At 40.1% G+C, this 17,122-nt stretch overlaps 1 protein-coding gene across 8 annotated transcripts; it reads left to right on the forward strand.

The window, feature by feature from the left end:
* Nucleotides 1-973: 973 nt before the first annotated feature.
* Nucleotides 974-16,193, forward strand: LOC131189479 (CMRF35-like molecule 7). Of its 8 annotated transcripts, none has more exons than XM_058165560.1 (5): nucleotides 974-1,109; nucleotides 4,146-4,478; nucleotides 6,709-6,787; nucleotides 11,327-11,518; nucleotides 12,516-16,193. In XM_058165560.1, the coding sequence occupies exons 2-4, from the start codon at nucleotides 4,154-4,156 to the stop codon at nucleotides 11,466-11,468; spliced, it is 546 nt and encodes a 181-aa protein (XP_058021543.1). In that variant the 5' UTR covers nucleotides 974-1,109; nucleotides 4,146-4,153; the 3' UTR covers nucleotides 11,469-11,518; nucleotides 12,516-16,193. The 8 variants fall into 8 exon arrangements, with proteins under 8 accessions (XP_058021543.1, XP_058021542.1, XP_058021540.1 ...); XM_058165559.1 differs by lacking the exon at nucleotides 974-1,109 and adding an exon at nucleotides 1,376-1,487; XM_058165557.1 differs by lacking the exon at nucleotides 974-1,109 and adding an exon at nucleotides 1,428-1,487 and having other exon boundaries at nucleotides 3,727-4,478.
* The last annotated feature ends 929 nt before the right edge of the window (nucleotides 16,194-17,122 follow it).

A 17,122-nucleotide genomic window follows, 5' to 3' on the forward strand; every position in this document is an offset into this window, starting at 1 on the left:
TCTAAAGAAGAGTCTTTACCAAAGAGAGGGTGAGGAAAGGTCACAAGACATGATCTCTGGTGGTGTGTGTATACATTCTTTAGCTAATGTTGAGTGGGACTTAGCAATAACTGTAGGGTGGGAGAAGGCATTTGTAGCTGCTTTAAAGGTACAGGAAGAGTTCCCAAGCCCTGAGATACAGCCAAGATCACATTCACACAGCAATAACTCACAGAATAGCTTGTTTGGGAGAGAGAATAGCAAAGGATCAGGATCATTCCTAAAGTATGTAGCATGGAAGATTTATTCAAATCTATACACAAGAATCTAATCAATTAACAGCACTAAATTAGCATTAGATAAGGGTCAACAAAATTTTGGGGGGGGCTGGACTTTGATCTCTTGTGGCAACACAAGGACTCTAAACTGATGACACATTTAACTCTGACCTCCAGCTCTGCCTGCTTTTTTCCTATAGGAAGGGATGGCAAACAACATGATCAGGGAAGCAAGGATATGATATCGAGCACTTATAGGCATGCAAGCATACTGAAATTCACCTGCTTGATGAAGCTAGAGATGCCTGTGATGACAAAAAGCAAATCTGACGAACCTCTTCTGAAGGTAATGTTTTAACTGAAAGAAAGCCAAGGATTTGTTCAGGAGAATTTTCTCGGGGATACATTTGAATTGACCAGGAAACATTGCACTGAAGTACAATTGGTTGGTTTATTGACAGTGCTGGAGGCAAAGATAGGCTTAAAGAGGGAAGAGGTCACAGTCCTTCTTTATACATTTATGCAAGTTAGAGCACATCGTGATGGATCAGCAGCAAGGCATTTGATTAGATAAAGACAACCGCAAATATTTGAATATACATCTGCCTAATGAAGTCAGTGAGCCAACGGAGTGTATTTTGAAGTGGTAAGACAGGACTACCGGGGCAGTAGAGCAGTGGTGGGTTGCTCCCGGTTCGGTCCGGTTCTTGCGAACCGGTATTAAAACCGGGGGTAGGGTCTGCCCACCCACCCAGATGACATCATAGACAATCTGCACATGCACAGAAGCTCAACGTGTATGTGCACAAAGTGAGGGAGCGTGTACGATCCCGTTACAAACCAGTAGTAAAGGTAAGTAAAACCCACCCCTGCAGTAGAGGATTGAAAGAGCAAGGGGGCAATATTCCAGAAAGGTACTTTTTCTATTCCGAGGATGAGTTTGCAGTTTCTACTTTACCGATATGACAATTTGGGGATTAATAATCATGTGTTTTCTTTTTAAAAAAATTAAGCAAGATCTGATCTCTTCCTCTGGTGAAACATAGTTATTTCAACAGACTACCAGAAGCACAAAAAAAAAAAAATCTCCAAGGTTTGTGGTTGAGATGAAAATGAAAGAAGATTCTGGAAACAACTTAGAAAGAGAAGCAACATTTTTGTAAAAAAAAAATCTTACTTAAACAAGAACAATGAATCTTTTATATGGCTTGATTTGGACTCTATTCCATGGTGAGAACTATTGGGGCTGGGGAGTAGTTTAGATTTGGGTTCAGCTACCTGCAACAAAGATATATAAATGTTGGACAATTTAGCCAATGATGTGGAGCACAGTTTCTCTCTGGTCCTTTTGGCAGATGACAAAATTGTGAAAGGACGGCAGAAATACAAATATAGAACATTACAATCTAGGGACACCCATTTATGCTTCACAGTCGAGTTGCAATAGAGAAATTACAATACGAGATAAAACGTATTAGAAGCTTTTGACTACAATTACATCAAGGAATTCAGGTAGGGCTGGGGGATGTTTTAGTCAACTGATCTGATGGCAGCTGGTTTCAGAATACATTGAAAAATTGGTGGGTAAGCAATATACCAGTTTTCTTTCCTTCCTTCCTTCCTCCTTCCTTCCTTCCTTCCTTCCTTCCTTCCTTCCTTCCTTCCTTCCTTCCTTCCTTTCTTCCTTTCTTTCTTTCACAGATGAACGCATGTTGGATAACCATTTGTCTGAAAATGTTGTATAACCATTTCTCTGAAATGGTGTAGGGTTTCCAGCCTGGGCAGGGGGTTGGACTAGAAGACCTCCAAGGTCCCTTCCAACTCTGTTGTTGTTGTTGTTGTTGTTATTGTTGTTGTTGTTGTTGTTGTTATTATTATTATTATTATTATTATTATTATTATTATTATTATTATTATTATTAACACCATTCTAAGTAAGTAATATAGATCCATTCTTTCTCAAACATTTTTGTGTTGGGTCAAAGGCAATCATTTTATTTTGAATTGAAGTTGATGTTTCATATCCATGTTTCAATTTGTTATGTTTTCCTTAATCATCCTGTGTCTGGCAATCTTTTTCAGCCTATTTTCATACACCCTGAACGTCAAATCTGACATCATCAGGGATGTTTAAAAGGGGGGGAAAAGAAGCCTTGAAAAAGTCTGTGTAATAGGACAAAGAACAAATGAAGAGAAATCAAATGCTATAACAACTAAAGGTTAAGACTGTAAAAGGAAGAAATATAAAGCTGGCTTATTTGATCAAGGTTAAAATAAGATATATTGTTACTTCTGGCTATTCTTTTTGGATTTTCTGCTGATGAAAGGACTGAAAAAATGTTTTATGGATTTTATAGATAAGAGATGGGATACAGGATAAAGAGATTAATATTGGTAACCTAAGAGAGAATGAAGAGTTACTAAATTTGTTTAAACTTGCGATGAAAATTGGAAGTCGCTTCTTTATATATCTCTTTTCCCTTTACTATGCTCTTACTTTTTTATTTCTTCTTTTTCCCTTGCCCTTTTTAGTCTTTCTATTTTTTCTTTCTCTACATTTAGTTTATATTATATTTTATTATAATAATCCAAATTAATAAAAATCAACAAAAAAGTTTCTAGGAGAGTGGATTAGTGAAATGAGATTGAGCAAAGAAAGTCTCCGGCAGTATGAAAAGCAACACAGATTATCAGCCTTTCTCTAGTGAAAAATCCATTTGTTTAAAATAAACATATTGAAATGGTAATGCATTCACAGGAAAAATGTGCATTAACAAGCCTTCATTAGAGAGACTTACATAAAGAAGAAGGGCGGCACCAGCCCTGTGGAACGAGCTTCCTCCGGGATTACGACAACTCCCCGACCTCCGGACCTTCAGACGTGAACTGAAGACTCTATTATTTCAGCGTGCGGGACTAGCCTAAGAACAAAATGTTTTAGCTAAATTTTAATGTGGGTTTTACTGGTTTTTACTGTTTTAGTGATCAGGCTATTATAATATTTAGTTTTAACTGGGTTTTAATGTTTATTTATTATATTGTTTTTATATTGTTTTTAATATGCCTGTGAACCGCCCTGAGTCCTACGGGAGATGGTGCGGTATATAAGTTTGATAAATAAATAAATAAAATAAATAAGAAGAAGGACAAACTGCTCCATTCCAATGTCAAAACAGAAGAAGGGCTTAGAAGAGATCCCACAGGGCTGGGCACATTCTTGAAAACTTCCTACACTTCATTCCTTCTTCTTTTCCAAGCTTTCCTTTTGCCCCATGCCCCTCTCTCACTTTCCTGACCCGATTTTCTGGGCTGCCTGTGAAATCTCCTTCTCTAAAGAAGTTTCATTCACTCTTGAAATAAGATGTTAATATTTGTCCTGCTCATTTTTGGGGGGGGGGTTGTTGTTTTTTTGTTGTTGTTGTTTTGCCTTCTTGATGATTGCTACACATCTTTTTTTTCCCCCAAACAGATGCTAACATCTAAGAACACCACTTGCTGAAAAGGGATTGCAGGCAGGCACTCAGTTCAGGCACTAGGGAGGCTGATTCATTTTGTCGACTGCTGCATTTCAAATTGAGGGAAATCCATGATGGACTCTCTTTAAGAAAAGTGATTATATAAATCAGCTTTGACTAACATGGTGTTCTTCAGACATCTGGGACCAAATTTAATAGTTCACAAGCCTTCTTAACTTGGGGATAACTGAAGATGAACCTTTCTGAAGAGCAATCTGTTTAGGGAAGATGAGTAAATTCTTTCCTCTTTATCCAATTAATTTCATGCAATGCTACAGAGACTTAAGTGGAACTCTGGATGCAGTGTATCGTTCTGGGGTCTGTGTTATTTTTCTTCCTCTTTTTAGTAAAAATGGTTGTAACTGTTTTTCAGTTTGCTGGATGCTGGAGACTCTTAAATTAGGGCCTTATCCCTATGGGGGCTCAGCGACTATCTGCTGCAAATATAGAAAAGGGGATGAAGAAGCTGTCAAGTATTGGTGCAAAGAAGAACGATTTAGATTCTGTTCTCGTAACCGTACCATCCGAACAACCGGATCAGAGAAAGAGGTGAAGCAGAATGGCATGTCCATCAAAGACAACCACGTACTTCGTGAATTCAGGGTGGTCATGGAGAACCTCACTCACAACGATGCTGGGACTTACCTATGTGGGGTGGAGAGAAAATATGACACCTGGCAGCCGGTGGAACTAATCGTTATTGCAGGTATCCTTTTGCTGTAGTTATTATTTTAGGAAGAGAGCCATCATGCAACCGTAGGAGGACAACGCTCTGTTGTTTCTAGCCAAACACTAGAACTATATACAGGTAGTCCTTGACTTACAATCATTGTTTTAGTGACCATTCCAAACGACAACGGCACTGAAAAAAGTCACTTATGACCGTTTTTCAAATTTATTACCTTCGCGGCATCTCCATGGTCACGTGATCAAAATTCAACTGGCATGTGTTTATGCAGGCTGCAAGTGTCCCAGGGTCATGCAATCACTTTTTGCAACCTTCTGACAAGCAAAGTCAATGGGCAAGCGCGATTCCCTGAACAACCGTGTTAGTAACCCTACAACTGTAACGATGCATTTAACAACTGTGGCAAGAAAGGTCATAAAATGGGGCAAAGCTCACTTAACTAATGTCTCGCTTCTTAGCCACAGAAATTTTGGGCTCCATTGCTGTCCTAAGTTGAGGATTCCTTGTTGTGATTATTGGTTTTGCTTAGATTTCAGAGAATTACAGTTTCCATTTTAAATGACACCTGTTTAGCCTCTTAAGTTTGTAGAAATAATGTAAAGATGTACAAGAGCCATGGGGTATTAAGATGCATTAAGATGTATTAAGAGTCGTGGTGGCACAGTGGTTAGAATGCAGTACTGCAGGGCTAACTCACTGCTCACTTCAGAATAGAATAGAATAGAATTTTTATTGGCCAAGTGTGATTGGACACACAAGGAATTTGTCTTGGTGCATATGCTCTCAGTGTACATAAAAGAAAAGATACGTTCATCAAGGTACAACATTTACAACACAATTGATGATCAATATAGCAATATAAATCATAAGGATTGCCAGCAACAAGTTATAGTCATACAGTCATAAGTGGAAAGAGATTGGTGATGGGAACTATGAAACGATTAATAGTAGTGCAGATTCAGTAAATAGTCTGACAGTGTTGAGGGAATTCAGGAGTTCAATTCTGAACGGCTCAAGGTTGACTCAGCCTTCCATCCTTCCAAGGTCGGTAAAATGAGGACCAGGTTGTTGGGGGCAATAGGCTGACTCTGTAAACCACTTAGAGAGGGTTGTAAAAGCACTGTGAAGTGGTATATAAGCCTAAGTGCTATTGCTAATGCTATAAACAGTGTCTCACGTCATCCCAGATGCTGCTACTTCTGGAAACTGCATTTAGGTGTATAGCCTGTCATTCATCAGTATAATTAAAGCATGTACAGTCTTCTGGAAAAGCAATTTGGCTAGAAATAATATCCCAACACAATTATCCTTCAAAGGTATATTTTTGATAAAATGAAAGGCTGGAGTGAATTGCCAAGGTCCTATTAGTTGCTGTCTCTACCTACTGTGCAGAGCAAAGGCATAATGTACTTCTCCAGGTTGACTTGCCTCCCTACCGGTTATCTGCTACTTGAGTGAGCACAGGAGATTTCTCTGCAGGCACCTACCATAGCAGCCCCACAACATATTGACTTGAGGGTCCTCAACACAATTCCATGGGGCAGCCAATTGAAAGATGAGGGTGATACCACTGCACCAGGGTAAGAAGAGGATAGGAAAGCAAATCCAGCAGGAGGAAGTTGCACAAGACAAAATGACAGATCTTTTCTTGCCTCATTGTATAGATCCCCCACCCACCTCAAATGTTCTTGGAGCCTTTCTGCCCCTAACTTATAACTGAGGAGCTTTTACATGCTTAAACAAAGGTAATTCCTCACTGTTTGTATTCTCTTCAATATATGGCCTGGTTTATCATGCAAGACTTGCTTTTATAACACTGAGAGGCAAGGTTTTGTTCTAACAATTTTGTGGAGAGAATTGCTTTAATGTATGTTTTTTGCTCTTTCGAATGGGACATTTGTAAATGAATAGTAATGTGTAATATAATACACATAAATATTTTAAATTAGTAGACCACTGGCTGGGTATTTTCAAAGCTGCAGCCACGATGCACAATACAATGCTTGTGATTTTCATAGATTTGGCCACAGATAGAGAGTACATCATGCTTGAACTCACGGATCACTGTGTCCTATATTTCTTAAACTGCATGTTTTAAACAGCAGTCTTTATTATTATCATAATAATATTTGAAACAAACTAAGTCCAGTTTGATGCCTCTTTTTATAACTACATAAATCAGGAAAAGTGGGTGCATTCATTTTTATCTCCTATATTAGTATTTGACAAAAGATGTTATTATCTACAGATGATGTTTCCACACCTACATCTAGAAACAAAGACAATAAAACAGTAGAACCAAGTGAACCTCCGTTATCTCCTGAAAGGTATTCTAATTTCTTGCTTATATTTGATATTCCAAGGAAAATTCCAAATAGTTTACCAGTAGATCAGTGGTGGGTTTCAAAATTTTTTACTACCGGTTCTGTGGGTGTGACTTGATGGGCATGGCATGGCTTTGTGGGCATGGCTTTGTGGGCGTGGCTTGGTGGGTGTGGCGGGGAAGAATACTGCAAAATCCCCATTCCCTACCCAATCCAGGGGAAGGTTGCTGCAAAATCCCCATTTCCTCCCAATCAGCTGGGACTCGGGAGGCAGAGAATAGATGGGGGCGGGGCCAGTCAGAATTTTTACTACCGGTTCTCCGAACTACTCAAAATTTCCGCTACCGGTTCTCCAGAACTGGTCATAACCTGCTGAAACCCACCTCTGCAGTAGATACTTCTTAAATAAAACAGGATGCCAAACGATACTGTAGTTAGCAGCAATCTGATTACCTCTGGACAATCTGGACATCATAACTAAAAGCAGTCTAGAATGGTAGGGCTATAGGCAGTGGTGGGATTCAGCCGGTTCGCACCGGTTCGGGAGAACCATTTGTTAACTTTCTGAGCAGTTCGGCGAACCTCTTGTTGGAAGAAATCTCCTTCCAACAGCCTTTTGTTTTTCCCACTTTACAGAGCTAATCCTGTCAGGAAGGCAGGAAGGAAACATTCTGGTGTGCCTCTGTGTGGTTTCTAGCCTAATCCTGTTTATCATTAAGTGTTTTCAGAAACTGCTTCTCCAGTTAAGCCTTGTTATATTGTAACAGCCCTTAATGATTCTTGGCAGTATGCCCAGACTAGCTGGAGCCACATCTTTGGAGTTTGTTGGTTGGTTGGTTGGTTGTTGTTGTTAAATTATTTGAATCCCACCACTGGATATAAGGTCTCCTGCTTGAGCAAGGGGTTGGACTGGAAGACCTCCAAGGTCCTTTCCAACCCTATTATTCTACGTTCTAGAGCATGGGTGTCAAACTCGCAGCATTACGTTGCTGTCATGTGACATATTGTGATGTTTTCCCTTTGTGGAGATGGGTGAGTGGTGTCTACGCGTGACACATCCGGCCCGCAAGCCGTCAGATTTACACGTCTATTCTAGAGCATGCAGCACAGAAAACATGCCTAAGCTACATTAAGGAAAAAGCCATTTTCTGGCTGGAATTCCATAGGTAGTATGTTCTGCTAAAAGGATTCTTGTATCAACCAAAAACATTGTACCTCTAGATGGTGGAATATAAACTAAAGACCCCATCCATTTTTCTAAGGTAATAGAAACTGTCCACCATTTTATTATTAGTTTTTCAGACACCTCTTTGATTTCACTTTCCATTTGAAGATTAGCCTGACTTCCTTGCTGGGTTGAAGGGGTAAGATAGACTAGGCCAGTGTTGGTGAACCTTTTTGGCACCGAGTGCCGAAATGGGAGCGTGCATGCACATGGGGGAGCACCAGAAGCCAGAAGAGCAATTCCCCGGCCAGTGCATGCTGAGCTTCCGATTTCTGACACCTGTGCCAGTCACCTGGTCTTCCGGTTTCTGGCATGCATGCGCACAGGAAGACCAGCTGGCCAGCCTGCACGCGCGTGCCAGAAACTAGAAGCTCAGCCGGAAGTGGCATGCAGAGCCATCTCTCCAGGCATGCCAGCCATCACCCGTTGCTCTTCTGGCTTCCGGCGCTCCCAGTGTGTGAACACCAGTTGGCCGTTGCCCATGTGCACGCCGGAACCCGGAAGAGCAATTGGCGATGGCTGGCGTGCCTGGAAAGATGGCTTGCCTGCCACTTCCGGAATGCATGCCGTAGGTTCTCCATCACTGGACTAGGCCCATCGCATGGTTATTTGAGAACTGATATGAACGGCCCATGGTAATTCTGTGGAGGTGTTTGCTCCATTTGAATAGGGGTTTTACATCTTCTTGGATATATCAGACAAATCTACCCTCCCCCAAATATGCTTGTCTATAATGCTTATAACCTAAAATTATTGTATAATTTTAATTTTCCCTGTTGTAATAGATGTTTGTAATGCTTTCTGGATTTGTTTCCTAGCTTCATGCTCCGTTACTTCTCCATTTTGGCTCAGTGGTTCCTGACATTTACAAACAAACACTTGATTTTTCTCTGTTAGGCACCTTTTCTTTTGTGACATTTTGTATTCACTTCATATTATTTATTATTTATTTATTATTTATTTGGCTTTAACCAAAAACTGTCTACCACTGACCTCACTCCATTCCTAAGAGGTCTGTAAGGGGCGTGCATAAGAGCACCAGCATGCCTACCGTTCCTGTCCTATTGTTTCCTTTCTTTATATTCAATTAATTTAGTTATTACATACTCATGCTTATATATATGCTTATATATTGTATAGTTATTTCATGCTTATGCTTATATATACTGTGTGACAAAATAAATAAAAAATAAAAATAAATTAGAATATGCACGTGTGTGTGCACACATACAAATGCACACATATATATATATGGATACATAGAGATAGATAGATGGATAGATAGATAGATAGATAGATAGATAGATAGATAGATAGATAGATAGATAGATAGATAGATAGATAGATAGATGTGTGAGAGAGAGATAAGAGAGAGATAAGAGAGAGGGGGAGAGAGAGAGAGGGAGATGAGGGAGATAGAAGGGGGGTAAAGTTAGAATAGATATAATCACAATACTCAGGGCACTTCACAGTCCATAAATACAAATAAAATAGCACCATTCATCCCCATGAAATTCCAGAATGCTACCTTATAACATTGTAATCAAGCTCAAAAATAAACGCTGAACTTAAAAATAAAATTAAAAATCACCACCAACCAAGTAGCCAAGTAGATTCTAAACACCCAATAAAATAAAACGTGCCACCATATTCCTGAAAATTAATAGACTAAGGACCATTTGGTGGCAAGCTATTTTTATCAGCCACTATAACAGCCTAACTCTGGGTTCTCCCTCTACCCCTTGTGGATGGATGTGAAACATCTTTTTCATAGTTAAACACACATTTCTGTTTGAAGAAAAGGATACCCTAAGTAACTAAGAGTTAAAACATGTGAACTTCCTAGGTCAACACCAGCACTTTGAATAATGTTTAGAAACCTATTTGCAGACAATGCAGTCCCCAAAGAACAAGTATACTCTGCTGAAGCAGCTCTCAAATGTCAAAATAAGGGCAGCTGCATTTTCCACCAGCTAAAGTTTTTGTATAGCTTTCTTAAGCAGCTCCAAATAGAATGCAGTAGTCCAACCTCAAAGTGATGAGGACACCACTAAGGCCTCTGGTCCAGAATGAACCACAAGTGGCACAGTAGTTTAAGCTGGGCAAACCCGGACCGTAATATAAATCTGGTCATCAAACAGTAGCCATGACTCCAGGGAATCCCCAAGTTGTCCACAAACCTCAAGGATAGTGCATCCTTATCCAGAGTCAGCATAGATGTTTCCAAGGAACCTACTGATTTCTGGACTAACTCCATATTGCCCAGATTTTGTTTTATCCCAGCCAGTTCCTCACAGCCTTCAATCACTAGGAGAAGACCTCCAGAGCATCTCCAGTGTGACTTGGGCTATCGATCTATAAAAGGGTATCAGCAACGTATCAATGATGCCTCACCCCGAACCAATGGGGTGGATTTTTAGATGTAATTGTCTTCCAGCATTGATACACAAAGATAGACCAGGAGCATTCCTGCCGACTATCTCAGATTTCCAGAATTTAACAAGGTTTGTGGTAGAACTGCCTGCCAAATCATTAAAGTGATCCTCAAGCTCTGCCCAAAATCAACTAGATCTATAAGTCAGCTGAGATGGACCATGAAATAGAACCTCCATCCTCACAGAGGCCAAAGATGTCAACATGTCATAGGTGGAAAAGTGAATGATCTCACTTTGCAAAGGACAAATCATAATGTCCTATATTTTCAGCTCACATAATAGCTGCTCTGACCAGATGCAATTTATGTCCATCTGTACAAGTTGATGGATTAGATCCATTGACAAGAACTACTTTATTCCCCTTTCCTCCTTTTATCTTCACTCTCTAAGAAAGATTCTTCCTGCTCTGGAGGCAGGATTGTTTTTCAGTATCTTACCTAGTAAACAAAATCTGACTTCTAGGACCAGTCAACCTGTCTGCACCATGATTCTTAGCTCTTCTTTAGAGCTATTTCCACAACCACTTAGGTGACATGAATTTGATGGTGGGACACGTAGCACAATTTCTAATCATGGTCATAAATTATAAGCAGAGCTATATAAAAGGAGATGTTTCTTTACATAGTCTGAGTTAAGACACGAATGTCCTGTAAAAACAAAAAAATAATATTTTGAGTACAGGAAAATAATCCTACTCCTGGACAGAAAATATACACAGCAAAAATAATGGTCGATAATGGTGAAGCAAATATGGGAACTCATTTGTTCTATTTGTACTAAAAGAGCAATGTAAATTAAAAGTGAAATAAATGAGTGGCTTATCTATACTTGTCATAATGAAGAACAATTTAAAATAAAATGTTGGAACTTTTCTCTGTTTAGAAATCTTGATTTTATCCTGCTCATCTTGAAAATACCCATCTTTTTAACTATGCTGGCTGCTATACTTTGGGTGCATATATGGTACAAGAGAGGAAAACACCCCAGTGTCCAAATTTCAGAGTCAGAAGGAGCAAAAGGATAACTAATGACTTCATTTCATTCAATTGCATCATTAACTTCCAGATTTTCCAGGTATGTCAGGACAATTTGCTACTTGTTTGAGGGCAGAGCAGACAAATGCATTTTGTGCCTCTCCAGTGCTGAGATCCAATTTTGTGTAAGAAAGCTTACCTAGATTCTTAAGATTGGATAAGTTCTTCATAAATATGGGTTGTTATTCTAAATTGAGTCAGATCAGATTTCCCAGAAATGTTATCATATCAGCCACAGCACAAACACAAGATAATTCTTTTGCCAACCATGTGTACCTATTATAGTCATTTGCGAAATCTTTTATATTGACCTATTAAAATGTTTTAAGCTACCTAGAATGTTTACTGCCACCAAACTGTCAAACTGTCTGACTCCGACATTATTTCCTACATAATAATAATACATACCAGGGGTGAAATGCTCCCGGTTCAGACCAGATCGGCTGATCCAGTAGCAATGGCAGCGGGTGGTTGAGAGACCCAGTACCAAAAATCCGGGGGGGCCCCGCCCATGCCCACCTAATCGCCTGGTTGCCCGCTTCCCTGCTTGCTGCTTCTTTTAAAAAATGCTTCTAAAAGTTTTTTTTTAAAAAAGCTCGGGTGATCACAGCTGAGCCGCTCGATCGTCAGAACCTTTTTTTTACTTTTAAAAGCATTTTTTTTACAACATATTCGGCAGAAGAGGTTGTAAAAAAATGATTTTAAAAGTAAAAAAAAAGATCACGCACCACAGCTGATCACTCCCCCCCACACCCCCCACGCTGTTCTACTTACCCCATGCCTCCTTTTGGCATGCACTGCGAACCAGTTCAGTAATAAACTGTTTCAGATTTCACTACTGATACATACTCTAAAAACAAGCCAGTAGTCATTAATAGCCCAAGCATTCACAAACATTTATACAATTGCAGATTTTTTTTTTCATGATCAAAAATAGCTCTTGAAATGGAGGTCATAGAAATATCAAGATAATAAGGACTAAAGACAATTATTTGGATGTGATTTCTTTAATAAATAATATTTTTGTTGCTTTCTAGTAGCTGTCTCTTTCTCACCTTGGAGAGGATCAAGAACCTGACCTGCTGATTTCATACCAAGAAGTTTCATGAGTGCTCTAATAATGATGGCTGTGGCCAGGATCTTCCCAACTACCTTACAAAAGACCAGAAGAGAAGAAGAAAAACTTTGGTTAATTTACATCATTCAATGGTAAATCAGCAACACAAACCAGAGAAAATACATAGCTGAGGTTGAAACCTTCACTCTTCTTTGTCTATGCTTATGCTTAGCCTTCTTATCGCCCTCTTTCATCTCCTGGACATACTTTACATGGTCTGTAGCTCAAAGGTGCTTTTTCAAAAGGCAACTGGGCTGTTTTTTCCCTTGAGGAAGAAAATGTTTCACTTCTCATCCAGGAAGCTTCATCAGTTCTGAGTGGATGGTGAGGGGGGAATGGAAGAATTATCAGAACTAATCCTTCTAGGAACTAATTTCCTCCACCACCACCACCCCAATATCCAGCCCAAACTGATGAAGCTTCTTGGATGGGAAGCAAAACATCTTTTTTCTTCCTCAAGGAAAAAAAATATATAGTCCAGTTGCCTTTTGAAAAAGCCCATTTGAGACAGCCATAACCTGGATGACCTGAAATCTCCATAGACATGGACTGTAGCTGCCTTCTCAATAACTGAACTACAATTCCCAGCATCCATCACCATCACCATTCATCATTTAGCTAGGGATGCTTATATAAGTAAATGTATTACATTTTCAACCTCCAAGGTCTACCAGCAGGATTTATTAGGTCAGATGAATTCTTAAATCTATTCCCAATAGTTACAATTGCTGAAACATTTGCTTTCTGATTTAATACAGGAGAGAAAAACAATTTAGGGTCCACAGAGCCATCTAGGCAAGGTTGAGGAGAGCCGTGGTAGTCCATGGTAGCCCAAAATCTGATATGGTAACTGTTGCATATAGGGACGTGGTGGCTTAGTGGGTAAGACACTGAGCTTGTCGATCGAAAGATTGGCAGTTCAGCGGTTCGAATCCCTAGTGCCGCGTAACGGGGTGAGCTCCCGTTACTTGTCCCAGCTTCTGCCAACCTAGCAGTTTGAAAGCACGTAAAAAATGCAAGTAGAAAAATAGGGACCACCTTTGGTGGGAAGGTAACAGCATTCCGTGCGCCTTTGGCGTTGAGTCATGCCGGCCACATGACCACGGCGATGTCTTCGGACAGCGCTGGCTCTTCGGCTTTGAAACGGAGATGAGCACCTCCCCCTAGAGTCGGGAACAAGTAGCACATATGTGTAAAGGGAACCTTTACCTTTACCTTTACTGTTGCATATGTTTATGTGAACTACAGCTGCCTGATGAGCTACAGCAGATGAAATGAGCTGTGTCTCACGAAAGCTTGTGGCACTTAATAAAATGTGTTTGCCTATCAGGGTCCTGACAGAGCCATTTAGTGATAGAAAAAAACACGTATCTACATTTGTAACAGAAAGTTCTTTAAATAAATTTGGCTTTGCTGTTTTTTTGTTTTTTGTTTAAATAATAAGTGTATTTATATCTGGAAATATCCTTGCTATCTACTGACCATATATCATTGTGCACCAATACAGCAATTGTTGTCCCTATCTTTGCCAACTTTTGCAGTTGTTTCAAGAGAAAGAGATTAGCACTATAGGTAGAAAGTGGGGGGGGGGGTGAGTGACAACACAATGGAACTGCTGTTCTTGCTTACTCCTGGGCTACTCTTGCCAGATAAGAACAATCAATATAGCTCATTGCATCCTAGGCTCCATTTCCCATACAGTCTAAATAAATATATGTAAATATATGTATTCTGTACAGTAGATGTCAGAATCCTAATGTGTGTTGAAGATGACAGATAATCTAAAAAAATTGTCAGTAGAAGACATAAATGGCAGTAATAACAATGGTAGTAGTGCAAATGAATTGTAACGTCATCACCATCATCATCATGGGATATTTACCAGTAAATTGCAAGTTCAGTCTTTTCCAAACTAATTCCCTCCAAATGTCTATGGAGAGTCTCGGTCATCTAGGTCTTGGTTGTCCCAAAGGTGTTTTTTCAAGAGGCAACTGGACTTTCTGGTTTTTCTTTTTTTGTTTGAAGACATTTTGTTTCTCATGCAAGAAGCTCCAAGCTCCAAGACTTTCGCTTGGAGAAACGAAAGTCTTCAAAGAACAAAATAGAATAGAATAGAATAGAATAGAATAGAATAGAATAGAATAGAATAGAATAGAATAGAATAGAATAGAATAGAATAGAATAGAATAACAGAGTTAGAAGGGACCTTGGAGGTCTTCTAATCCAATCCCCTGCTTAGGCAGGAAACCCTACACCATTTCAGACAAAGAAAAACCAGGAAGTCCAGTTGCCTCTTGAAAAAGCACTTTTGGGGTACCCTCCAAATGTTTTGGACTAAAGTTCCTACAAACATTCCCAAGAAAATTGCAGGGACCTGTCCAGACAGTCAGCCAGAGTCAAAACTATTAAAACTATTAAAAAGAGCATAGACAAAGTGACAAAGTATCACTGCAATCATACCATCCATAAATGTACATATGTAATCTACTGATTACATCAGATAATGTTGAGCTTTCTGGAAACATCAGAAACATTTGTTTTCACAAACTCTAAACCTGAGCACTGGCCCCAGTGGGTTTCACGCTGAATGTTATGAGGTGTTTCCAGCTGATAGATTTTTTTTTCACTGGATCGTTTGGAAATGAGTGGCTAGGAAGATGACAAGATGGCAAGATTGAGCTGTTCGAATGAACCAGGTTTAGGCCATTTTCTTTGATGATAACATCATCACTCACGAATCAATCCATTTTTCCCCTGTACTAGATTGATATTTCTAGTGAGCTCACTAACCTCAGAAGTCAATAGAATTTGTCAGCAGTTATTTCGCAAATAACGATTCCAACGATACTTTTGGCTCTTTTCTGCACACCTCAATTCCAACACAACCTGCTCAAAAAGTCTCCAGAGATAATCACACCGCTTTCTCAATGGCAGCACTCATATCAATTCCTGCCCCTCAAAAATAGTTGATAGTTTGTGCTTGCAGAGCAATGAACCAGAAGGTTGGATTTGTCCTGACATACTAATGGTGGGTTAAAGGTTGAATTGAATTTGCTGGACAAGTAGTCTTTTGAGGTGAAACAAATCTCACCAAATACTTGCTAAATCTCTAATGCAGAATGGCTAGCTGGGGAATTCTGGGAGTTGAAATCCACAAGTCTTATAGTTGCCAAGATTGGACACCCCTGCTCTACTAGGAGTGCTATGCTTAGTTGTTGATAGCACCTTACCGCTAATCACTGACATTTGTGTGTGTGCATATGTATGGTATGTTCTCGATCAGCTCATACAAATCTAGGTTTGAGCAACTTGTGGGTTGCACACATCCTTCCCTACCTTCAAATTTTGATTCCAGAATACCTTGAGTCTGTCAGAGTCTGTCAAATATCAGATGGCTTCAAGGATGACCTATAAAATGGCCCCACCCTTGCAACTCACCTCTGAAAAATGAACTAAAAATGGGTAGCTCTGTCTTTGGCTCCTAAAATGTCTCCTACCTAGACTGAAAATATTTCCTGTCCACAAACTATATTATAGTTACAATAGTCTAAAATACTGTTTCTCAATCTTTTGGAATCCGTGTCACCTTTTAATAAACATATTATGCCCTCTTCAAAACTGTCTCCTTCAATAATTTATCACAAAATGTTAAAATGAATGATATATTGTAACTAAAAACATTTGTAAATTTTAAAAAAATGCTTCAAATTTACATCAAATTTACACTATGTCTTAGAACCGAGATGGTGAACCTATGGCACTCATTACCACACAGAGCCCTCTCTGCAGACACACCAGCCATCGCCCCAGCCCAGCTCCACTGCGCATGCACATGCGTCTCCTGCCAGCCAGCTGGTCTTAGAGTCTCTGCTGCACATGCACGGGGGCAGGGCGCATGCCGGATGCATGTACTTGCATGGGGGGTGCAGGTTGGTGTAGGAGGCTTTCCAGGCCCAAAACAGCACACGGAGGTGGGGGGGCTGCTCCATTTTGGGTCTGGAAAGCCTCCTGCACCAACCTGGAAGCCAAAAGAGGGCACAGGGGGGCTGGGTGCAGGCGTGGGGGTCCTCATGCACAGGGATGCATGCCTATGCATGGGTCGCATGCGGTGTGTGTGTGTGTTCACATTGCATATTGGGGGTTCTGGCATGCGCACGTACATTCACACATGCATGTGCACGCTTTGGACACTTGGCACCAAAAAGGTTAATCATCACCGTCCTAGAATTTTCAAAATGTGGATTTGTAAGGGACCACAAGAAATACCTCAATGACCTCTCTGCAGTGTCCCACCCAAAAAACAATTAAGCTCTTTTTAAAAGGTGGTTGTCAAGGCTCTTTTTAAAATCGCCTAGTGATAGAGAAACCACAACTTCCATAGGTTGAGTTTTTCACTGTTATACAGATCTCACAACCTAGCAAATGCCACACTCCCTCTGTACAAGTGCCTGCCTGGTGGAAACAGCAATCCCTCAGAGTGGCAAATGGCCTTGACGCTATTGGGGCTACCCCTGAAGTGCACTCGGA

This window comes from Ahaetulla prasina, chromosome 2, assembly GCF_028640845.1.
Source record: "Ahaetulla prasina isolate Xishuangbanna chromosome 2, ASM2864084v1, whole genome shotgun sequence".
NCBI lineage: Eukaryota > Metazoa > Chordata > Lepidosauria > Squamata > Colubridae > Ahaetulla > Ahaetulla prasina.